General features: G+C 36.2%; 1 protein-coding gene across 8 annotated transcripts in view; it reads left to right on the forward strand.

The window, feature by feature from the left end:
- Window positions 1-26,679, forward strand: part of RALGAPA1 (Ral GTPase activating protein catalytic subunit alpha 1) — a 134,330-nt gene that overhangs the window by 91,929 nt on the left and 15,722 nt on the right. For all 8 annotated transcript variants that reach the window (XM_049825465.1, XM_049825464.1, XM_049825467.1 and 5 more), the window contains 3 exons: window positions 1,004-1,159; window positions 9,588-9,746; window positions 11,626-11,753. In XM_049825465.1, the coding sequence (XP_049681422.1) occupies window positions 1,004-1,159; window positions 9,588-9,746; window positions 11,626-11,753 (443 nt within the window). The remainder of the gene's footprint in view (window positions 1-1,003; window positions 1,160-9,587; window positions 9,747-11,625; window positions 11,754-26,679) is intronic.

Raw genomic sequence — 26,679 nt, forward strand, 5'->3', positions numbered from 1 at the left:
GGCTGCGTAAGAAACTGCAGGTTTTCTGTTCCTCTTGCAACTTGCATTCATCAGGAATGTCCATGTGAGTGTCCGTCTTATTTGATAATGGCTCTGACTTTTCCACAGGAACAGAGGAAAACTGCTAGAAGTCTGCTGTCACAAACATAGATGCTTGTTTACCACATTCCTGATTCTTAAGGAGGAAAAAAAAAAAAATCACATTAGTGTTTTCAAATATCCTTCTTTAGTGGGTTAATTCTCTTAGCCTTTATTAGCTAGATTAAAGAGATGATAATTTGGATTAATATTCCATGATGAGACATCTAGTATTTTAACCTCTTAACATTAAATTCTGGATCCTTTAACAGAACAGCAAAAATACCCCATGTGGGCAGAGATTAAATATATTCACATCTGAGATATAGCTTTCTTTTAGGCACTATGGTAAAACTGAAATAGCACATTAGGCATGCTTATTTATTTCAGTGCCAAACTATTTCCCATAGAACTAAGACTTACAAACTTATTTACGAATTATCATTTAGTTTCCTGTGATTTTTTTCATATTCACAGAATGAAAATTTCTCAAAAAGATATATGGTAGGTAACAAGACAATTTAAAAGTGTCTGGCTCCCACACAGGGTTTCTTCAGCGCTCAGGTCAAGGCTGATATAGCATCACAGAATTTTAAAAAATTCAAAAAGCACATGTAAGTGACTACAGTCAACTGATCAGGGAATAATGCAGTATATATTCATTCACACAACCTTTCCTTTTCTCTATGTCATCTTTCCAGCAGCATCTGTGGTGACCATGGAATATGGAATGCCACTGCACTTGATTTCCAGTCTAGTCAGCCAGTCTGAGCTCTTTTAGAAAGGCATAACTGTACTGTTGTGAAAAGGATCTTCACTTTTAAAAATTCAATTGAAAGTGCATTTTAAAATGTAAAGAATGTATTTATCACCTGATAATTTTTTTTTTTTTTTTCTCGTAACACTTTCTGGGCTTTATTTCTAGGTAAATCTCACAAACCATTGTGGCTTTATGGGAGGACTGCAAAAAAACAAAAGCACTGGATTGACCACTCCATATTTTGCTACCTCGACAGTAGAAGTAATGTTCCATGTCTCAACAAGAATGCCTTCTGATTCAGATGACTCTTTAACAAAAAAGGTAGGTGTTTCTGAATAACAGAGTTTATTTTGGTAATAAACCCAGAGAAATTAGAGTCAAAGAAAATCCAGTAACTTTTTCTAAAAAAACCCATAAAATATCATAACACCTTTACCTGCTAATAGTTGGTATTTTACTGAAGTAGGTTAAGCCATATAAATTATTCTCTACCAATTTCTACTTTTGCCATACTGGTGATTTTTGCCATCATTGCAGCTGTTGGCAGGATCACATGTGTACTGGTGAAAAATGCAGGGGGATAATGGTTTGTGTAGAAGTAAAAGCATTAAATCTGAATGATGTTGTAGTACTTTGAGACTTTAAATGTCAATTAATAAATATGTGGTGAGTACTTTCTAAGATGACTTTTTATTCACTTCAGAGTCATTTGCTGGCTATTAACATAATTTTCCCTTTAAAAAAAGTTAAAAATATAAAGAATTTTGACAATGTTTATTGTATATAAGGTGTTTTGTCTTGGAGCAGGCACAGATGCTCAACGGTGATGTGATCTGTCATAGCCACATTAAGAAAAAAATGGTTTGCTGTATTGGTATTTTTTTCTTTAGAATTTAATAAATTCCACATTAACGATAATAAGTTACAGTCTTGAACATGTGTCTTATTATAAATGAACAATTGGCTATCATTAGACTGTCCCCTGTCCTGCGTACATACATCTTCAGATGTGTTAATCCATTCAGTAGACACGTTAATGAGCACTGGTTGAAGTGTAATATTGGAGGAACTGAAGCTGGTTGACCTCAGCATGGAGTTTAATACTTGTAATTAAATTAGACAGTAGACAGTTAGTAAAGAGAGAAATAGCCATGCCTCTGGCAAGCTTCAATTATTAATGACTTTTTTGTTCTTTGTGTTCAACTTGAAGAAAAAAATATTATTGTTATTATTATAGACTGACTGTGAGTTCTGACTTCTCACTGTTGCATCTTAGGTTGGTTTGCTTGCTGTTTTGTTTTGCTTTCTTTTCTTTTTAAATTAAGAAATGTTTTTTCTTGTATGCCTATGGTGCTGGGTCCTTTCTGTTCTTTATTTCCTGAAGTAGAGCCAGAGTAACACTTATGTTGTTAGTGGTTTAATAGCAAAAATAACTAATTTTAAAAGAAGATTGTTGCTGCTGTTCTAGCGTAGAACACTAGAATACCTAGTGTGTATATTTTTTTTTTCCAAGTTGATTGGCTTTTGTATTTTTTAAACAGAAACTTGGTTTTATAAAACACGGCTTGTAATTATCCTTACATTGTTTGTTTATAATCTGTTTGAATTGGAGCATTAAAAAGTGTTGACAAGGGGGAAGATGGGTCACAGTAAAAATGAATTAATAATTTGTAAATACCATGGACTTCAGCAGAACACATAGGCAAGATCTCACGTCTGTTTCCAGGAGCACCCTGAACCTACATATAGCTGTTCCTGCCAGGCAAGGTTCAGTGCTGGTCCAGGCCTCCTGTGATTTAGCTTGTGAAAATAGTGTCAGCTGGACTTTTTAACAACTCCAGCTTGCCGCAAGCCTGTTTCTCTCCTCCTTTGCCCACAATCTCACTCATCAGTAATTTGGAATATTTGAGGTCTGTATGGATATGTAGAGTGTATCGAAAGATTGGGATTATACTTGTAGTTCAGCTACTGATGGGCTGTTTAATCAAGCTACTTTATTTTTGTGTGACTTATTTTCCTGTTCTTCCTCAGTGTGTGGTTTTTGTTCTTCTTTTTAAGCCCAGTTTCCCCCATGAATGGAGGCTTGTGAGCCTGCTTTTTTGTCTCTCCTCCCTTCCCTAACACCTTTTTGGCCCGTTTCAATCAAATTTAATAGAGAGATGTTTCAAAGGTGTTAATTTCATGTATATTTAATGAAGATAGGCTGAAGAAAGGAGACAGAGTGAGAGAGACTCTCCGTGCTCCTACTCAGCAGGTAATGACTGCATGGGAAGAAGCATTAGACATCAAGGAACGAGCACCAGAGAAAGATGCTATGAAAGTCATCCCAAACTTGAGAAAAGCATCAACTGAAGTTTTCATCTTGGGAGAAACCAGCAAGTGGTATCAGGAGACATAAGTAGGAAAACAGGCTTAATTCTTTTGCTAGTTCTGCAACTACTCCTGCTGCTTAGACTGAATACATCAGCAAAAGGAATGCGTTTTATGAGATGCTGTCCAGCTCGTACACACTATAGCGGACCACAAAATCATTTAAGAGCCGTGTGTGTGCTAACAGTTGTAATTGTTCTGAGTGCATGTACTGTTCATGACCTCCAGAGAAACTTGAGTTTTGAGCTTCTCTACAAGTCTTTCATGTGCTTTCTTTGTCTGTTTCATTCAATGGGAGACAAACAAGCAAACTTGCAGTAGTTGGCTTAGAACTGCTGCTGGTTTTTATATTGTAAATGTGCCTAGAGGTGCATGATAGGTTCATCTTATAAATGGAAATTAAATTAAATTAAAACAAAACTTCTTCCTGCCAGTCGAGCCACTGCAAAATCAAGATTCTGCTGTTTCAGAGGCTAAGCCAATTTTAAACTTATTTTCCATCAGTCTTACAGAGTAGTAAATAAAACTTTTAAGTGCCTTGGATACCTCTAAAGCATTTGTTTCTGAAGACATCAACAACAGCAAGAAAAGACATGAATTCAGGGAGAACAGGTGAAAATCTTCTGAATGTGTAAAGAAACTTAACGCTGAAATGCATATATAAAATAGGTATTTAATTTGCAAATAGTAAATTAAAGATTTAATGCTCATAATGCAATCCATTTTGTTTTTCTTAAAATTAAAGGTTAGAGTAAAAACTATTTACACTACCTTACAAGAACAAATTTGCAAAGGCAATATCGTGATTAAATGAAACTGGTGAAGGCTCTCAGTTCAGAGAGTGAGAAAGCTTATGTGTGTGCCCCTACAGTTTATCACCTATCTAGCTCCTCCTTCCTTAGCCTGATAAAGGACTGAAGGCATTGTAGGTGAGAATATTATACACAAGATATGTAAATAAAAACTAGTAATGTTGTTAATGATTGGAATACTAATTCATTTTGGGCTTTGGGTGTATTACATGATTCTAGATTATGTGTGACATCGTCATAACCACATAAAAGATAGCTCCCAGTATTTATAGCTAAGTTTTTTTATTGTAGTATTGGCATGTATTGGGAACTCGAAGGTTTATATATGTAAATTATCAGCACAATATTTTTTTGGAGTTACAATTAAATACATGTCACTTAAAAAAAACCCAACTAAACAAACACACCATAGTTCTTGAAACAAAGTTTTGTGAAAAATTCAACTAGAGGGTACATATGCTGTAGACAGCAGTGCTGCTTACATTTAATGGGCAAAAGTAGCTGCATTATGCCATTACTTCAGATGTTTCTGCTCCTTCTGTTCTTTTTATAATGAACACTTTCATTTTTTAAGAAGAAAGAAGTTGGGGCTAGCTGTTGTATCATAAGAAAATATAATAGCCTTTTTTCTCCCTCCTTTAGGTAAGTGGGTATTAGAAATTATAGTAATTTTGGCAAGAGTTCAAGGGTTAATGCAACAGATAAATAAAAGGAATTTTCTGTAAATTGAGCCCTGCATTATTTCACTTGTCTTGCCTTTCCAAACCTAACTCATTTAATTTTAAAAAGTAAATACTTAAATTCTTCCTGACAGTGTGCTTTGCTTTTACTATCGTTTATTACTTCAATTATACTTGGTATCACTTAGAACAATCTGCCATTTGGAAATTTCAGTATAGCCTGCAGCTTAGTATTAAGTCTGGCTGCTATTGTAACATGTACAGCATATGACACTAATGTATCAAAATTAGATTTGATCATCCCTCCTGGTTATATTTATTTCACGTTTCTTTTGTATTCAGTTAACATAAATGTATTAGGAGAGCTGACACATGATGATGGCTATAGAGTAAGAATATTTTAAAGTATTTTGAGTTAAATTTGAAATTTCAGGTAACCTAACAGTCGGTCATTTTTATATATTTGTTTTAATGGAGTAGAGTTTCAAAGGAAGCCTAAAAAAATCTGTTTGTGTCTGACATCTCCTCAGGGCTGTCTTCCCGACAGCTCAGGTTTAAAATGGCTAAAACAGAGCTCTTAATCTCTTTCTCATTGCCACCTTTCTGGATCACCACGGATAACATGACCATTGTGCCTGTCACTTGTGCCCATAGCCTGAAATCATCTTTAATTTGGTCCACTTTCTGGATTCTTACATTCAGTCTGTGCTTAAGACTCTGTTCTTTTTTTCTGTGTAACGCTTCTTGCAACATAGCCTTTCCATACACATAGTTAAAATTTATCAACTATATCCTAAACTGTTGTTCTGATTGCTGAACCTTCCTTTCACTGGCCTTGACACTTTCATTCTTGGAGAATGCTGCTATAAAAGACATTTTTCTAATCTTTAATGCCTTTTTACAGTTCCTTCGCATTTGTCCATCTCCATTTTGTGTCTTGCCTTATGCTTAGATAATAAACTCTCTAAAGCAGTTTGATCTGCATTTAGGCAGTATTTAGCATTTTAGGATATTGGTGTGTAACCTAGAGTTCCAGGTGTTTCAGCTATAGTGTATTACTGGTTACGTGAAGTATAACATTATTTTAGAGATTTTTATTATTTATATTACTGATCTGCCTTACGTCTGCAATAGGGATTTGCACTTTGTTTTGCTTGCTGTGATGTATGCACGTGCAAAGTTGTAAATTTAGGACAAGGTCAGGAAATAAGTGTGAAGATGTAGTGGCTTACACAAGTGGTGGTAAGTTTTGAGTAACTATTGACGCAGATTTCAGTCTTGGCACCTGCACATTCTGTGTGCACCAAATTTGATTCTGTTAGATGACATTGGGACCGCACCTTCTTCTTGGGAAACCATGTTGCTGTCTATTCTTTAGGTTTCAGTGAGCAGAGGTGGTTGTAGCTCAGTATCTTAGTCCCACTTGTGTGCAAGACACTGAATTCTGGGATGCTTCCAATTCAATACAAAGACATAAAGAATCCAGATTAAAGTTGAAAGAGGTCAGGCTCTGGCTCTCCTGTGGTGTAATAATTACAGTGAATGATGTATTCTCCAAATGTTTGCTGTGCTTGCAGGAGAGCTTTGTCATGGAGCACTGCTCAATTTCAAGCTCCTTCAATAAGGAACGGAAAAATGAAGAAGAAAAACTTAATTTCTTCTTTCTAAAAAGTTTATACAAAACCTAGCAGACCTTGGAAAGCTTTTCAAGGCAATTTCAGGTATTGGATCTCTTCCATGAATCAAGTGTTGATGAGTCAAGTTACCAGCATTCAAGCTTTCTCATAAGCTTTGCTTGCTGACCAAGGTGAGGACATCCAAAAGAAGCAATAAGGAGCACTACGTTAGTGTCAGAGCTTCTTCTGATCTACTCTTGAAAAAGGAACAGAATGACTTATCCAGAACTTAATTATTCTCCAAACATAAAGATTAAATCAGCAACACCCAGTCTTGTTTACTTGTCTATTATTTTTGTCAGTCTTCCACCTCCTGTAAAGGAAACGAAGCATTGATCATATTTTTGATCTTGAGTACCTTACATCTTGTTATAAACCACCATTCACAGCTCATACCATCATCCACCTACCTGCACGAACTGATTTTGACTCTCAATCCATTATATGTCACAGAGATGCCATTCTGCACTTTACTCAAACTGGATCTTTGCCAAATCATTCTTGGTAGTAATCACGAGATGAATACACCTGACAGGACTTGAAACTCCTTGAAATAATCTGATTCATTTTCCTTTTCCTCTGATGAAGTTAGTGCTTTTAGCCTGGAATGTATCCTTACACCTCGATGAGGGTTATAAAGCAAACTTTGAAATTGGAGAGAAAAGTCACCACTAATGGCTTCAGTACACTTGGCATCCAAAAATACGTGTCCCTTGTCAGTAGTCCTCCTCCTGAAATAACCACACAATACACTTGTATCACACCAAAATCTGTGTCATTCTGATGTGAAAACGTGCATCAGTAGTGATGCTCCGTCTGGGTAGCTTTCACAGAAGTGCAGGAGCTGATGTCCTGTCTGATTATTCCAGGTATCAGTAGCAGGTGCACAGGGGCAACCTTTGATAAATGAAATTCAGAGGCAGTGATGCCCTCAAGAAGCTGCACCATCTAAACTCTCTCTGTTTGGGATTTTAAAGCCATTTATTTGGCATGTTCAGTCACCATCCCTTTTTTCTAACAGTGTATGAGTTTGTCGTCTTTGAGTCCAAAGATGGTAAATAAAGAAGGATTAATTCTTCTAGTAAATAGTTCAATATTGCTGAATTAGGAACGGCACAGTGCAGCGAAGGGTGTATCGGTCCTAGTTCTGCTTTTTGGCAGTCAGTTCAATGAGTTCAGTCAGTGCACCAGATGTCTCTCCCTCAATCTAGGATCATGCAGTTTTTTCACGTTCCACAAGATTTCATATCTAAACTGATTTGCCTCTTGTTTTCTCTTTGGTTAGGCAGCGTCATCCTCCCTGAGCTCTTCGCTTGCTTCTAAGTCCGAGCCCGTCAGGCCCTCATACCCTTCTGTCATTGTCATATTTCAGCAGATAGTTTGTCACTTCACCGAGGAAGGTAGGAGAGGTTCAGGCCCTCGGAACAATTCCACAGTTAGTTGTCTTTTACAACGTTCGTCATTGTTCAGTGTCGTCCAAGATTTACTGCAGCTGGTGTTTGCATGTTGCACATCATTCGGGTTGCTGCCTGGTTTTGTTCTAATCTAGTCAAATAAAACTCAGCATAGTGAATGTTGTTATAACCAATTCTTTTGTTGGGCTGGGTTTACAGTTGGCACAGGAGCATCCCTAGCTAAGTGTTGTCCAGAATAATTGAGCCATCTACAAAAGAGGCAAGAAGTGCTCACTTCAAAGGAACTGCAGTCATTGTAGATTAGATGTATGTATGATCTGGTCCAGGCAAAACAAATGACTTGTTGAGCATCAGACAAGATGTAGGGTATTGATGCCATCTGTCCTTTGTCCAGTCCAACACTGAAGAAAATCCTTTTCTTATAGAAATGCAACCAATGTTTTTCAGTCTGATGCAATTTAAAGCTAGCAGAGAACAGCAGAGGCAGCTTCTCCCCCCCCCCCCCCCCCCTTTTTTTTTTTACTTTCTAAAGTCTGCTGCTGGCAACAGGTATAAGCCTTCAGATAAGATGAAAGTAGCATTCCAGGAGGTTTTGTAATATAAACAAGTGAATACTTGCGATGAAATTTCTCTGATGACTGTGTATATGTTTTGCTTTTATTTAAAGTGCAGTTATGTTCTGAAAATGAGTACAGAAAATTGTTGCCTTTTTATATACAATAACTTCTTGTAAGTGCTCAGATTAGTATCTGCATGTTACCTGTTAACAGCAGTTCACCATGCTGTCCTTTGAATAACATCAAGGCAATTGTTTGACAAATTCTACCTACCTAAAGCTGTGCAAACAAACTGAAAACTGTGGGTGAAGGCAATTGTCAGCTGTAACTGGTGATGCACAAGGAGGAAAAAAATGAGATTCCAGCTTGAATTTTCAGAAATCACCCTTACTGGAAAGAAACTCACTTTTAATAATCTGAATGTATTTGATCACTATATGTAAAGCCTCTCTCCATGATGTTAACGCTTGTTTATCAGATGGTAATGTTTAGCAGAAGGAACATTTTGGAGCTTCAGTGCAGATAACGCCAAAGTGTTCAAGATATTCCTTAATCTGGTTGTATGATTACAACTGAGGATACAGCAGGGATTTTGAGGAACCCGTCTGGCCATTCTGAGCCAAATCAGGAGCCATTTGGAGCTTTTAGGGGGTTGGGTGTTATTTTTACGAAGTTATACAGGTTTCATGGGAAATGAGCATTTAGTTTAGTTAATCTGGGGGCTATGGAAAATGCAGTAGCTATTCTACTTTAATAGCTTTTTGTTTGTAGTAGCAAGTTTAGAATTTGGCTAGAATGATGAGGTTAAAGACTGCTCAGATATGTAGCTTTTAAACAGATGTTCATTCATATACTTTAAAATTTCGTATAGAATTTAATAATTTGCTGCCTGTTGGTGATGGTAATCTTGAAAGCATTTTAGTAAATCAGATTGAATCACTCTGCATTCGTGAGATAATAGCAACAAAATTTTAGCTTTCAGTAGAAAACAGATATTGACATATCTGTTAATTTAAATAGACGTTGGTACCAATGTATAAAAATCTATAGCACAAACCAATACTGTGAACTAATACTGTCATTGAAATTGTGAGAGAACTATAGTGTAATTTGGTTATTTTATTCATTTTTCTTCATTTCTTTTTAGTGGGTTTGTCCTTTTGGAATACGAGCATTTAGTATAGCTGTATGGCTATAGAATATATTTAAACTGATGGGTTTTTATCCCTGCTTTTCCAGCTGAGACATTTAGGAAATGATGAAGTACACATTGTCTGGTCAGAGCATACTCGAGATTATAGAAGAGGAATAATTCCAACAGAATTTGGTGATGTTCTTATAGTTATCTATCCCATGAAAAACCATATGTTCAGTATCCAGATCATGAAAAAGCCTGAGGTAAGGGGTTTTTTTAATTTTGCATTTCCTTTGTATGTTTAATATGAACTGCATTTTGTTTAGGATCTGAGGTTTTGGTATAATAAGTTGATCCAACAAGGCAATGTGTCTTTAACATTGACAGTTGCAGTGGTGGTAGGAGGAAGAGGAAGAGCTCCATGAGCACAATGCATAGTAAAATCAGTAACTTGAAATTGTAAAGGCCTGACCCTGTCAAGCATATCTGCTAACATCATAAACTGGGAACAAAGCTAGAATATTCTGTGTAATCATTTAAATATTAAGGTAAACTTGGCAAATTTTTTTAATCAAATTTGTTATGTGACTCTGGTAGTTGAATAATAGCCTGCTCCAGCTTTCTTCATCCATGTCATATTCCCCTTTCTTCTTCTCAAAGCTAGTTTTCACTTTCTCCTTGACTCCACGCAAGAATTTGGAGATTAATTCAGCAAAGTAAGACCATTCAGCTCGTAGGCATACGAACACAGACTCTTACTAATGACCGTTCCTCAAATGTGTGTGCTGTCCCTGTTCTTAAAACAGTGGTTTAGGGTAGCAAACACTGACTAAGTAAAAGTAGTCATGAGTGTTTGTACTGCATAATTTCTGCATGTGATGTCACTTGCCATGAATGTCTATATTTTAAATACTAAATTTTTTTCTAGAAGCACTAATACTAACAAATGAGGTATGACAGAAATCTGATTCCCTCTATACAATGACTGCCTCTATCTGATGATAGGCATGAAATGATACCCAGTACGTGGTCTTGTTATTACTGGGTTACTTATGTTTTTAATTAATAAGTATATTCTTTCTTTTACTACTTTAAGTACAGAGAGTTGTATTATTGGGAATGTGCAGGTTAAGAAGGAAAAAGAAAACTGCTGAGAGCAGGGATTGTTGTTAGTCCGACAAGAGGTTCGTGTATGTGAAAAAAGAAGAGCCTTCCATCAGATTTCAGTATTCTCAAAACTACATTAAATGACTGATGGCAAAAATAATACAGGGACCTAAAATTCTTTTGCAGCATTGGTTCCATCTTAGCAGGAAGAATAATTTAGTGTACACTCTGCTCCCTTTGCTGACCTGATGCACAAACTTTGCTCTTCACATGCTTTAATTTCTTTTTCTTTTTAATTGCAAAATGATGATTGATTAGAGAAAAATGTAATGCCAAAACATAAGAGCCATCTGTTCTGTAAACCTTTGGGCTGCTACCTATACTAAACATCAAGGTTTTCTATTGATCTCATAAATAAGGCTTTACACTTAAGGCTCAAAGAGGCCAAACTTTCACCACAGATTCCTCCAGTAAAGTGCTTACAATCCATTTGTACAGATATCATAGAAAGGAAGAAGAACAGATAGAAGAAGAAAAGAAAATGGAAAGAGAGGTTCGGTCCACCAGTAATTGTATGACAGTTGCACGTTGAGTTGGTTCTTATAGACATGTTATATCTAAAGCCATGATAAAAATTATTTTTAAATTTGAGTAATTATTCCTTTTGCTTACTACCACCTACAATATTGTCATCTAGCCTTTCAACCTCATAAACATCATGTGCATGACTGTTCCTAGGATTTTGGCAGCAAATGTTGGCAATAAGCTTTGATGAGACATAGTATTCAAATGGTTGCTTAATTTTCTTCAAATGCTGTGTTATCAGTTACCAAGGTATCAAGCAGTTATATGGCTGTATATTTCTACAAGAGAAAAAGTCTGTCATGGAGCACAATAACTGGTCTGATTATCTAGCAATGAGGAGGGGAAAAAAAAAAAAAAGAGATATATTTGAGTGCTCTATTGTTAATGTTGATTGCTAATAGTTATAGCTAAGATCTTGCTTTATGTTGAATTTCTTAATTTTTTATTCAGGTTCCATTTTTTGGTCCTCTCTTTGATGGTGCTATTGTGAATGGAAAAATTCTTCCTATTATGGTTCGTGCAACAGCTATAAATGCAAGCCGTGCATTGAAATCATTAATCCCATTATACCAAAACTTGTATCCTTTCACTCAAATGGTTTCCAAGGCATATACATTCCCTTACAGTTCTACAGATATGATCTTCGTGTTTTCTGTCATCTTATATTTTTGTCAGATTAATACTGGAATTTTTTTTTTTTTTTTAATGGTGATGGTGCCTTTAGGAAACTTAAACCCATAGAATAGTATTCAGGTGAAGACCAGCTTTTTTTAGTTAAGTGAAGAATAGATTCGGTGCTGAAAAATTGCCTGTTTCTAATGTTTTATAACATGTACTTACCACTTTTTGTTAACAAAATTATTTTAATGACCATTTAGTGAGTAGACTTTCTAAAATAGCAATGTCATGGTGTTAATACTGTCTTTCCTTAAAGACAGTAAGTATTTATGCAGTATTAATCTAGTTCCAAGAAGGATATGAATGCTGCTTTCCTTCAAGATGAGAAATTTGTTACATTTTTGTCATACAGATTTTGTTATTCAGTTCAGAATACAAAGTTGTTGTCAAAATGATGTTAGTGTCTTTGTAAAGATGTCAGAAAAGATTATCTCTTTTTTTGTTTTTGTTGGAACTGAAATTGTAGTTTTCTGAAAGGGTTGCTCTTGGAAGAATAGATTTACCAACGAGAAATTAAAAAATATAAGGTAAGTCAGTCACTTATACCTCTCCCCTTCTTAAGATTGAGTTTTGTTATATACCTGTTAGTTAAATCAACAAGAACATACTAATTTTTAATTTCATAAATTGAAAGGTAAGTTTAAATTTTGATCAAAAGAAATTCTGTGCTTAATTGCCACCCAAGCTGTAGATGTTTGTATTTCACATGTGATAGATTGTTGCTAAAAGACTGGGGTTTTTTCTAAGGCTGACTGTTAATACTTAAGAGTTTTGGATTAGATATGATGAAGTGGATTTACAGATGAATGATGGATGTTGTTTGATGTGATCACATTAAATGACGTTTGTGCCATTTCTGTAGACGACAGATGTTGATTCATTGTATTTTTATGTTTGGAAAGGTCCGATCTTTTTGTCATTACTCAAGTGGCTTAATCAAAGGATTTTAAATGTATTATCATCATTATACTATGAAAAGTGATGGCTTATAGCATTATATTGATGTATAGTGATGAGCAATTGGAAAACAATTTACTTTAAAACAGGAAACTTTTGGTACTAAAAAAACCCACAAACTTGTATGTTTAAACTTCTTTACAGAATATGGAGGTTGTAATAAATTCCTTGGACATAGCTTGCCAGCTCAATGTCTAGGAATTGGCCAGTTCTTAAGAGCTGTATATTGTACATTCACTTTTGAGTTCTCCAAATTGTACTTTTTATATGCATCAAAGCACTGCATGTCACTTATGACACAGCGTGGCCTCCATTAAAATGTTGATATTTGTCTCCTAATATGGTTATTGTGATAACTGGAAAGCATTACGTATATTTAATATGAGATACTATTGGTTGATGGGTTTCATATCATTACTTGGTAGGCTTATGAAGCACCAGTTGATTGAGCACTGATGTTAAAGGGTGGCTTTAAGTAGTTGGTGGAATTCTTCTTCCACCTGGCTTGGAGTACGTTATAATCAGTGTTTTGTGTAATACTTTAAAAATTAAAATGGGGGTGTGGGCAGTTCTTTAAAAGCTGTTTGCTTGGCGTGAAATTAGAAAAATCTCTACAAACTTCCCTGGCTTGAATTAGGTTACGGTGGAGTCAGTTGTGTCAGTGGAGAGCAGCAAAAAAATGTTAAACTTCAAAGTTTGCCTAGCTCTCAGTGGTTTAAGTAACTCTTGATTAAAAAGGTCACAGACATGCTCTTGTTGTTCAACCGACAGCCAGATTTGAGGTCAACAAGGAATTCCCCTCGTACAAGAATGGCAAAGACTGGTGGCCGTTTCCTGTAACATGGACATGGTCTGTTAACTAGGAATATTTGGAAATTGAATCTAATTATGTTCCTGCAGTAGCGGGGAATTGAAGACGTCAAGGATTGTCTTTAGTGTCTCCCGCGTTTTTCCTCTGACATATTTTAGCTATGGCTGTAGCAGTTCACTATTGGCTTTTAAGTTTGTTGTGGACTGAAGGGCATGGGGGCAGGAGTATTTTGTGGTCTGTGGTTAAATAGCTTTTCTGGAGACCCTGCCAGACTTGATGTCTTTTGTGGAAGACGGGACTTATTGATCAAGGTAGTCTTTCCCTGTGTTAGAGTGTTGCTGGAGCAAAGAAAAAGAGGGCTCAAAGTGGTAAAAACACTACATTCAAAGAGGGAAGAAAAAAGGAACAGAAAAGCTATTTTTAGAAGGTACACCAAAAGCAGAGACCCAGCTGGAAAAGTGAAGCTGATAATCAAGGCTTCCCACATGTCCAGGACTGTAATGGTGTCAGTGAAAGAGAATTCTGAAGTGATCTGCTCGAAATTAATCTTTGTTTACTTATTTGGGAGTATCTCATATACTGGAGCAGTGTTGGTTTATTAGGAACTTTGATGATGCTTAGTAGAAATTTGGTTGGATGTGGATCTTGAGGGAACAAGAATACTTGAGACTTCTGTCAACCAGAACACATTTCAAGCCCTACACTTCTGTATTAGCTCTCCTTTTACTGCAGTAGGCCAGCAGAAACACTTAATTTCAAAGCCAGCATCAGTGTAAGGATGTCTCTGTGCCTGCAGGTGTGCGGTTCGTTTCACTGTGCTGTGTGTAATACTTGGTGGGCACCTTTTGACTCAGTGTGGAGTTGATGATATTATACGTAGGTCTGCGCTTACCTATTTTTGAGGACTATTTACAACGTTGCATTGTGGATCTTTGTGGTGATGGATCACAGTGAACTCTTAATTAAACTGGGATTGTGTTGATTTGCTTGTGTATGGGATGTGAAGAAAGTGGCACTGAGTTTGGCCCTCCTACTTCCAAGGAGGGCTTATCTGAACTCTGAGTTAGTGCATTTTCTAAGTGCAGACCTGACTGAAAAAATCAGCTGTCATTTGTAATCAGCAGGGATATTCAGTCCTCTTCATGTAACTTGATTGCAACTTTTCCCTTATTGCGCTAGTCTGTTAATCACAATGTGGCAATGGGTAGTACGTGTGAATAGTATAATAATGGTTGCATGGATACAGGAAATTCTGCTCATCTCCCTTTTATAGTCTGCCCCGACTTTAGGCACGTATTGTACCGTCTGAAGTAGCTTTCTGAGCTTGACATATTCTGTCAATCACATTCCTCTTTCTGACATCATTTTGACGCTTCTGATAGCAAACTTAGATAGCAAAACACTTTTAAGATTTGATTTTGTTAATGATTTTTAAAGGTTTCATCTGCTCTGTGTTTTTATTCTTTGCTCAGAATACTATAATGATATGTTTCCGTACTGTAGTATTTTAAGATGAAAAATTAACTAAATTTATCAGCAAACATCAGTCACACATGGCAGGTATCCTGCTTTAACTTGATGCTTGACATATTCATTGCTGCAGCTGCGTGAAGAGAATATTGCCATTTTGGGTGGAGTTTCTGCATTGATTTGTGGAATTTGCTTTAGTTTCCCCTTCAAGGATTCTGTAGTCCCTCACTATCTTTTGGTGGCCTGGCTTTCTCGTAACAGCAGCCCCTTACCAATGGGCAGCATACGTGCGCACAGTAGCAGGTGACACAGACAAAATACTTGTACTCTGTTGCTAATGAAGCAGCAGTACCCCCTTCTCTATCTCATAGCTGATGTGTTTCTTCTTCTCATTGCATTTGTCCTTGTCTTAAGAAGTACATGCTTATCTCCTGAATACACTCCAGCTGCATGTATGCTAGGAAGACTTCTTAAGACTCATAACTGCAGGTGTAATAACGGGACTGAATGTTGAGAACAATTGTTTTCACTATGATGTAGAATAAGGAAGCCAATACTTATGGCATTGTTAAATACTCTTTATTTACTAATTTGCATTGAGATTCTTGATAGGAATAGTTTTATTAGGAATAGTTGCATCTCAGAACAAGCGCTTTGTCACATTCTGAATTCAGAATCTACCTTGTGTAGGAAATAGATCGATACTAAATATTTTGAAGAACAGAAAGAGTGGCTTGATATAAAATGTTACTCAAACTTCCTGGATAAACAACAGATGTTAGCCAAATGCCAAGAGGTACACCAAGACAATGTTCTTTCCTTGGTGTAGAAGGCACCTCCAGTTGTTAAAATTATTGCAACAAAACAGAAAAAATAGTAGAAACCTTGTGGGAGTGAAATTCCAATTGTGAAACAACTAATGTTACTTCTTGCACATTGTCCACAAATTTTGGAGTGTTAACAACTGTTCCAAACTATCTGCACATCAGATAGTGCAACTCAGACACCATGCTTTCTGCCTTACGTAGTATTCCACTCCCAAAGGATGCTACCTAATATGTAGCTAGACACACAGTGAGAAAACCTATTTAGCATCTTTTAAACCTGAAATTTGTTGAAATTTTAGAATACCTGGAATATAGATGGCTGTTTTATCCATAATCATCACAGCATAATTTTCAGTTCTTTATAATAATCTATGAGGTCTTTGACCTAATGCCAAGAATTTCTTTTTTGGGATTTCTTTTTTTTTGGTCATATGAAACAGATCAATTTAAATAGCAAAAATATAATGTTGGTTTAATTATTCTGTCTACAAAATATTATAAAATAAATCTTAATCTAAAAGATTGGCTAAGTTAATCTTTTTTTATCAAAACTGGAAAATTTACATCCCCCTATCTTGTTTTGACATTGTATTCCTAAGCAGTTGGTACTTGATGTATTGTAGCTAACCTTTTTAGACAGCTGTCTTCCAGAGAAGGGAAGATATTAACTCCATATGGTATCTGACAAGACAGTAAATTCTTTATGGATAAAATAATGTATTTGAGTGGTTTGTTAAAAGTTTCCTCTGTATTAAAACCTCATAGCTCAGAAGACGCTTTCTTGCTTGATGTGATACACAACTGCCCCAAGAAAGGGTTTTATTGGAACTGGTAGTGTTGCTGTTTGTTGTGCCTGCTTGACCATCATTGTCTGCTACAAGATAGAATTGCAGACATTGGAAAGCTTATCTTTAGAAAGAAAGCGCTCATTATTAATGACATCTAGTGAGCAAAGAGTATTATTCTTCAGATTCTCTGGCCATATTTGTCTCATTTAATTAAGAATATTTGTTTGATTTACATTTTCAAACTGGAATTTGTGAATATTTTGGAGATTTCTCACTAATACAGAAACTTAGAAGTTAAAGCTGGAAAGCACTGATTTTGACAATGCCCGTTTCATTTCCTCTAAGTCCAATAATTTTTTTATCTTATAGATGCATGAGCATCTGTAAGAAAAAAAATGTATACAGTGATACTGCATCAATGATAACCCTGTATCAAATGGAAAAGGCATAAGGGGCACCCTCTCTCTCCTTAAATATATATTATGAATTCATTTTTCACAGTGCCACTGATTAATTTTGGTATAGTGAAAGGAATAATCCATGCCATTATAATTGCTCTTATAATATGTTCTGGATTAGAAATTTTTTTGCCAAGATTCTCAGCAAACTTTGCTACATTTCTGGCAATACAATTTTGACATGGGATATTTAATGCAGTTTTAACATACCTGTTACTGATTTTTCTGTCATCGCAAGTGAGAAGAAACAGACATTAAAAATAATGATTGGTACACTTTTTAGATACTACTCTATATGCTTTACAACAAATAATTGAAAATTTCAGGATTTCAGTGAATACTTATCCCTTCCCTGAATCATACCATTATAGCCTTATCTGATATGCGTTCAAGTGAGAGCCATGATGAGTTCATCATATGACCCCTGCTGTTTTTTCCAGAAGAAAATAGAGTTATTTCTGAAGTCTGTTTTACTGTTTAGCAACGGAAATTGTTTTCCAAGTTCAAGCAAGAATCATAAGATAGAGAATATGATGTTCAGTCTTTCCTGTACTTTGACTTGCTCAGTTTTGCTGTTCTCCCAAATCCTAGTTCTGCTGACAACTCACTTGATCTTTTAATAATTCAAAGTGTGATTAATTATATGCCTGCATATAATGGTATAACATGAAACACTGAAGACCTCCAAGGCATAAGTATCTGATTGTTTTAATGGACTGTTGAGGTATTTAAGTTTCAAGGAATCGTGTAACAGTTTCTCTGTGCATTACAAGAAGACTTAAATAGAAGAGGAAAGTTTATATCTCTGTATAGAGTCACGCACGTGTGTCTGTGTGTCTACTTGTAGGTATGCAATGACAGTAATAGCTATTTTTATTATCTCTGTAGGACTTTTCCCCTGAACTAACACATCCAATTAATGTTTTTTCCTCTGATGTCACAAGTACATTTGAACAATAAGAGACTGTTGTAAGGAAAATTCCAGGAGAAATACCAGGAAGATTTGGTTTCTTGTAAACCAGGGATGGCTAAAGTACTCAGAACAGCAAACCACTAATTAAAAAAAAAAAAAAAAAAAAAGAAAAGAAAAATGCACGGTACTTAAACAACTGTTGCATTTAAAAATGTTCATACTCCAGATTAGTATTTTAATATGTTATAAGGAAAATTGGTACAGTTTGAAATATCTCACGTAAAGGAATTGTATACATGATGGCAATGTGGTGTAATAGAATCATCTAAAGTAACTTTTGTATGGATAACATCCCACTGAAGTTTGCCCAATTAAAAAAAGGCCAAATGAAAAAACAGCTAAGATTCCAAAGCATAAATTGTGCTATTTATGTTCGTTAAGTATGGTTTGAAATCCTGTCTTAGGGACATCTTACCTAACTATATATCTCATGCTGCTCAGTAAATGAGGAGAGTATTGATTGGCATATGCTGTTTAAATCGATCACCTTGACAGCCAGAATTACAGTAATCTGTCAGTATTAATGACTGTCTTTCAAGCCTTGATACCTCTCCTTCGCTTGTCTGGTCTTGCCTCACTCCTGTTTGAAGTGCATTTTCTTGCAACCTCTGGTTTTGTCAGGGTGGGTATTTTTGTAAGGTTTTTTTGTCCCCTGAGTCCAATTTATTGGCTTGATCATGCAATTAGAGTTAAAATGCAACACCAGGGAGCAAAAGTAGGCAGTGTTCTGAGTAACAATTGGACCTCAGGGGTAGTGCAAGCCTGTTCTCAGCCATCGTTTATTAGTTACCTGTTGAAAGAATAGGATTGTTTTGCAATGAATAATTCCAAAGCATTGCTTTAAATGCCTTTGATTTTATCCACTAGAGACAACTGATTGAACCAACATTTGTGATAGGTTTTTAAACTCTTGCCTTAGTGTTTGTCATACAGACACTTCAGACAACTGCTGGAGAAATACTTGCAGATGTGTGTACCAAGCTGCTGTTTTTACTGCATGTTCATGTAGACATGCACATCATTTCAGTTGGTTTTTATGCATTTTTAATATGAGGAATAAATCAAGTGTGAGGCTTGAAAGCTATGTTGTAATGTAGTATATTTTCAAGTATATAGTCTGTGAGGTTTTTTACAAAACACACGTACGTACTTTTCTTTAGCAGCACTTCTGGATTTGTACGTGTTCAGATAAACATATTTTCTTCAGTAATTGCCCTGCTTCTAATTCCACAGAACCTGCCTTCTCTACCCCTGGTAGCTCTTCTGTCTCTAGCTCTTCTTATGGGCTGTCTGCAGATATGAACTAGGATGCTGGGAGCACCTGTTAAAGAGGTCTAGTGTAAGCACATGGGTTTAAGGGTAATGATGTTATCATCACAAGATATCTATAACTTGTCTTTTAATTGGTAGCACAGCTTTATTTATTAGTTACTCTTCCCTAATGAAAAGCGTAAGACTCTTGAAAGTGGTAAAAAAGCAAAATATCAAATCAGACAAAACTGATTGACTCTAGTAATACCATTTTCTACTAATAATTGCACTTATAAAGAGCTGAGTGCTCTGTTAATGTTGTAGACAATTATGGGGGAGACTCAAATCTGCTGTTAAGAAAAATATATTCTAGGTTCTTTTACTTCTACATTCTTTCATAAATCGAGTTTACCCATCTGAAGAGGGGGGTATTGGTTCTACTGATTTCTGTATAAAATATGGGCAGGCTTATGCTGGTGGCATTCTGTTTTAGAATAAAAGGATGTCAGTGGGCTACCCTGAAAAGCAGTGCAGTACTTTATCAGTCTCCTAGAACTTCTGAATTTGGATCTGTCAGTACAGATCGCTTGAGGGAGGGGAGTTCTTTGTTACTGCATCTTTTTAAGGTAGGAAATTTTTGTATGTTGTAAGCTGGAATTTAGTAGAGCAATCACTCTTTCATTATAAAATGTGTTTTAGTTGTGTATAGATCCCTCTTTTAAACAAATATTTGCAGGGAGAAGGCTGGGAGTCCTTAAACTGCAATGGAAAAGATAAACTAGTTCAATCTTACACAGAGTTGATTGCTTTGTACATAACACAAAATGACAGGTTTTTTGTTAATACCTACTTAACCTTATTAATTAATTAAACATTTTGGATAACAAAAGCCCTTTGTTAAAATGTTAAGACTCTTGTCCCCTTAAGGTGTTAAAATTCATACAGATTTCTTTGATAGCTCTCAGAAGTATGTGAATAAAAGCAGGGAAGATTAAACAATTTTTCCTGACATTTCTAAGACTTAAAGAAAGAAATGTTTTTGAACTACTTAAGCCCTATTTTTATGTCACAAAAGACAGCACTGTTTATTGATTTGATCCTTTTCTAGTCATAAATTCACCTCTGATAACAGATAAGTGACTTGCAAGCAACTTGAAAGATTTGTATGTTAAGACACTAAAAGCTGTGTATATATAAAGAATAAGTATATACCATTGTGTATGGTTTATTCTGATATTTAAATTGGTGGGAAATGTGGGAGATTGTTTGTAACAAGCAAAACTGACAAACAGTAATGTCTGTGAGACAGAATGATGTTTTCGGGTGAGTTGAATAAGATATTGGCAAACTGTTTCTGCATCATTCTGCATATGGTAATCAAGACAGTTGGGACATGCTTTCCAGTGCCAACAGAGGGATTAGAAGATGATAGGTACCAAAAAAAAAAAAAAAAAAAAAAAACCAACCACAAATTAATAGAAACTAGCACAGTGGTTGTCTTTGTTCTCCTACAGGTCTGTATTTCAGTAACTGAAAAAAGAGGTTATATATAATACCTGTCAGTATGTGGAAACATCTAGCTGGAGATGGACTATAATTCATGTAACAATATTCACAAATTAAACAGGTCAAAATTATAACAAAAAAGGAGGTGGGTGTGTGTGTATATAGTTTATTCTGTATGTGCCACATACTTAATAGAAAAATGGAATAAACTAACATAAAGAAAGGATTAAAAGTTAGTATTACAGTAATTGGAATTACCATATGGTAGTCCGAAGGACATGAGTCCTAATCATAGCCTGACCAATCAAATTAATCTCAATATACTTTCTAGACATTAAAGAAAATAGTTTAATTGCTGATTAACTGCACCTGAATAGATCTGTTGATCACAAATATATCTATCTCCTGAATGCTTCTCCTCCCAAACATAGAAGAATGCAAGCTATTAGAAAATCTTTTAATTTCTGCTTGCCAAACCCTAGTTACCATCCATCTGTTCTTGCCAATTGTGGAAAAAGGTCAGTTTTCAGCAAAGCCATGCATTTCACAGAAGGTATGTGAAGTGAAATTTCACAGGGGACATGATGGATCCTGATTCTTAGTGATAAACCTTTGGGGCCAGCAGGGTTGGCATATGGTTCAGCATGATATGAAGGCTTGGGTTCCCTGGCTTCACTTCTTTGGCGTGGAACTGATAAAACCTGGCTCTTAAGTATTGTTTCGCTGGACACCAATCATGGGCAGCAGGAACTGCCCGTTTAACTCTCTGTGGGAAGGAAGCCCAGGCTGTGTTCACAATAGTACCATTGTAGTGCCGCAAACTGCTCTCAACAGCTTGACAGCACTAGGGAGGAGGGCGAAGGGGCTGCTTTACTAATTGCCCTTCAAAATAAAGAAAGAGGGAAGTAATTGAAAATTAATACTTGTTTTCTTCATTTAAATAGAAGCAGCCCGTCTTCAAGTTTTAAAAATCATTTTTAGAATCGACTTTACTGCCCTCTGAAGAGACTTCTAAGTAGATTACCTCATACCGGTACTGCAGCAACCCAGAGTAAAGAAAAAACATGCTCTTCAACTATGAAAGAAAAAAAGAAAGGTAGACGTAAAGTTTATTAAAGTACAGATTGGAATTAATGATGAAATTTCTCATGCGAGAAGTTTTCCTTGTTACTGTGTAGTGTGGAATTGCAAATTAATACATGTCTTTATGTGCAGTCTTTTTGCTGGACAGTATTTAATGTTAATATAAGTTCATATTTGTGTAATTTTACAGTTTGTAGCGATGTCTTCATGAAAGGCATTTTCCTTACTGTTTCTCTCGTCAATAAATATGCCCATATATGCAGAGAGAAAGTATTTAAGATAGAAATTTAAACATTTGAATGTGTGAAGAGTGGGCTTGAGCATTCATGCAGATACCAGAGAGCAAAGAGCCAGTTTTGCTTCTGTATTTTCACACTCGTCGGCCTTAATTACTTGAGTTAAAACTGCCGTAACGCTGAGCGTCAGGGTGGGGATAAATCCCTCTCCCAAAACCAGGGGTTAGCATGTGGGGCTGCAGTTCCCCCCGGCCTATACTGTTCCACATTGTTTGTGGGCTGAAGCGATGACTGCAACACCTTTAAGGTCTCCGGTTGGCACGTGTGGTGCGGCACCCCTCATAAACTTCGGTCCCTGGGCCCGTTGGCCCCCGCCGCCTCCTGCAGACCCGCCGCGGCCAGGTGAGCGGCTGCCCGCGAGCTGTTCTCTCTGCCGGCAGGAGCATCGCTCCAGAGAGGGCCCGAAGCGGCGGCAGCTGTAACGGGCTTCAAAACAATTAGCACAGCGTACCGTGTAGGGTCATCGATTCCCGTCTCGGATACGTTAGTGAGACAGATCCTCCCTGGAAGTTGGAGTAGGAATTCTGCCCGCGTAAGGGCTGCGGCACCGCTTGCTTCGCTGTTTCGTGTTCACCTCTGTAGCCTGTTACTAAAACATGGAGGAGTGGGGTATTTGTAAACACTGTCACTGGTCGTCTAACCACACAGCCAGTAAGGTTAAGGAGAGGTCTGTTACGGTGTTGAGGTATTCTTCCTTCCAATACTGCTAGCCGTTTGATCTTACTGTCTTTTTAATTTATGCTAAAATGCAGTTCAGGGTTTGTAAAACCAACGATACACAATACATGGCACCGAAACTGAGACTTTCTACTGTATGTTTGTGTTAATATGCTCCTGCTATATTTCAAACAGATAATTCATTGAATGCCCATTCTTCCTCTTACTGCAGAGTAGATTATATTTAAGTCAAGATTAATGGGTAGATTCTGATGTTAAAACCCAGTCTCTGAGCCTGTCGTTCCCTAGAGGCATATAGTGCATTAGTTTAAGCCAATATGCTGCTTATCATAGATACTATGACACTGTCTTAAATGACAGTTTACTGTACTTTGTTACTGCTTACTCTGGTAATAAAATCACTATATTGTGTTCTTGATAATTACAATATTAAATAGAAACTTAATTGGATTACTGCACGTTTAGATACAGATAGTTCTTAAGTAATTGTCCACTGTAAAATTTCTGATACTCATTTTTTCTCTCCTGAGGTGTGTCTGTCAGTGTCTAAGCTTAATGCTTAGTTCAGTCACCTTAGCTGAAAAGGTGCTGAAAAGAGCTCTGCAGTGGGATGTTTTGGTGCAAAGGAGTATCTTTTATCATATCGTTTTTCACTTGAACCTTGCTGTTTTTAAAATCCTTCCATAAGATGCTTTCATTTGCCAAAGTCCTTTAAAATAAAATAACTTCTGGGTTCTACAGAGCTGAAGAATTCAAAAAGTATTGTTAATTCAGATTTTTTTCCCTTAACTTTGAAATAGCTAGAAGTCTGAGCATCAGTTTTTTCATTTTTGCTGCCTAAGCAGATGATCAGAATTAGAATTCATTCAGTTCAGTAAGTATATGTTTGTATATGGTTACACAACTTCTTTCTATAGCTGGCTTTTATATAGTTTAATTCTGGAGAATACTTATACTAAAATTAAAATTTATGTTAAGTCCATTACACTTGCACTTTGATTCTACATAGCTTTAGAAGTGCCTTTTGTAAAGGAGCTTGGTGCAGAGTGGTTACATTTTTCATTTCATAATTGAGTGTTTTAAGTGGTTAAGCATAGTCCAAATTTTATCCAATTCCAGCTTGTGTTAATGGTGCTACACTCACACTGCCTTAGCACCTGTTATGGATTTTGAGTCATCTGGCAGCCCGTGGGACTTAGATAAAGAAGTACCAGGTGTCCTGCCTGTCTCTTAATTGAGACGCAATGTAAACAATATAGACTTGGCAATATGGTTATAGGAATGGATTAAAGCCCAGCTTTGTCTGCACTGATGAATCACAGCTTTTTCTTCCTAGATGATGTTATAAACCACTGAAGAATTTAGTTAGCTGTAAGATCTGATGGAACAACATGAAAATAAACAATATATTAAGGATTTTCCTAGAAGGACAGTGTTGCAGAATGTTAAATGTATTGGGTTTTCCAATGAAAATGTAAGCATCGGTTACAATTTCTTGCAGTAATTTAGCAATTCTGAAAGTGCTCACATTGCAAAAAATGAAGATTCTTATATAAATTCAGATAAAGTCAATGCCTTTCAATATATACTGTGGTGGTAAACTAGGCAGAAAGCAATAACATTGACTTGGAAATGCTCGGTGGCTGTGACTTTATCAAGCTTGTGCTAACCTTGCAGGACTTTTAACCATTTAACCATAGGGTAGATATACTGAAAGTAATCTCCTTTAGCTGTACGATTAGTACTCTTAAAGAAATAGGCCTCTAAATGGCAAAAGTATGTGTTGTTATAATTTCCCCAATAACTTTTAATTTATCACAGATTTATTCAACTTTTCAGTAGTGTAAAAAAATGAAAAGTAATTTTCTTTATATTCATTTAAAGATTGATGCAACTATATGCTTTGGAAACAAATTGCAAGATCTGGAATGATGGGGTTAATTTGTATGGATTTACCTATTGTATATTCCCTTACTCATGGAGAAATATACCTCAGAAATTGCCTCAGAAATACCTTCTGCAGCTACAACTTGTGTTGAAAAAGATTTTTATTAAAGATGCTTGATATTACATTTTATGTTTGCTTAAATTCCACAGGCTTAGCCTGTTACTTATTTTTCATATTTATTTTCATTTTTTAATGATATCTATATTAATTAGTAGACTGTCACATATACATTACTTTCTAAAATCAGTGATTTGGGACAATTAACACTGCATCCATTCTGCAGTTTGAAAATGTTTTCACAAAATGCAACATAAAAGTTTACTTCTAAAATAAAACTTTGATTCCTCTGAGTTTTATGTTCCGTTTTTATGAGTAAGAAAATATATTGTTACATTTTACTGCAAAAGTGCTGTCACTAGTATTGAAAATATTGTTTCAGTAGAGAAAAAAATCACCTTAGAAGACTATAAAATTTTTAATTCTTTCACCTGTTTAGTAGTGTCAAGCATAGTAATTTTTTTTTTCTTCTCTTTCACCTAAATAACTTGCATCAGATATGAGGAGAATGAACTGAATTCTGCTTCATGAATCATCAGTGTTGTGGCTAAGTTCCAATTGCATATGCAGAAGCTGCTTTCATTTACAGAATAGCTGTGTAAACAGATGCACAGAACAAAATATTTATATGCCGTTTTCAATATTGGCAGTGTTTAAGAAACAGAAAAGAACCCAGGCTGACTTTGAGATATCAAGTTGAATTAAGTAAACAGAAGTTGCAGCTGGAAAAAAAAGATCTCTTTATTTGTATACTGGGCAAACTAGATGTGGAAGGCACAGAAATGCAGTAAATAGGGAGCACCGTGATGCCACTTCTGCAGAGTCACTTTTCAGAATATAAGAGAACTTTAACTGTTCCTCTCAGTGTGGCCAGATGATACTGATCACCCACCTACATACAAAGCGCAGCTAGTTGCAGGGCTTCCAACACTGGATCAATAGCAGCCCGACTTACCGTCCTTAATTCTAAGAGCCAACAAAGAGTACAAATTGCTGTGACTCAGTATGAGTTCAGCTGCTTTGACAACCACTGCACAATCTCTTCTTTCAGAGTGAGATTTCCCAGAAAAAACTTCCATTTCTGTGATGTGTGGGGTTTGTCCTGTCTTCCTTTAGAAGGAAGTCAAATTCTGCTATGGCTAACTTTTTCCTTTCAGCTTCCGTAAAACCTTGGTCCTAGCCTGTATTTGTTATGTTTTTACAGGAGGCAGTCCTCGTTTCACATTTTGATGTCGGGAATTGTAGTTTACTAGGAAAAATCTGCCCAATAAAATTGATGCTTTCATCATACCTCAAACTGTAGCAGTTAATTCTTTGGGGTTTGCACACCTTTTCAGGCCAGAGAGCAGGAAACTTAAAATGTCCTACCAACATATGCCATTCACTGTGCCTCAAGTTTGTTTGTTTCCTTTGGTCTTTAATATCCTGGGAGCATTTTTGTATGTTGACAATACTACAAATTTGGGGTTTTTTTCTGGAAAAGAAGAGGCGTGCTTCTAAATTTGCTGGGGGGGCAAATGTAGTAAACAAGAGGGTGCCATTTTACGTAGCTTTTCTTAAAATATTGTTAATGCCATTTATATAAATAGTGTATACATGCAATTAATAAACCTCTTGCAGGGTCCATTGATCTTACAAGCAAGTATCTCTGGGTGGAGGATTTTCATTTTTCCAGTTAAGGATGGAGCAGTGCTTTGGTTTCTGCTTGTCTAAATTATTTTCC

This window comes from Accipiter gentilis, chromosome 22, assembly GCF_929443795.1.
Source record: "Accipiter gentilis chromosome 22, bAccGen1.1, whole genome shotgun sequence".
Lineage (NCBI taxonomy): Eukaryota > Metazoa > Chordata > Aves > Accipitriformes > Accipitridae > Astur > Astur gentilis.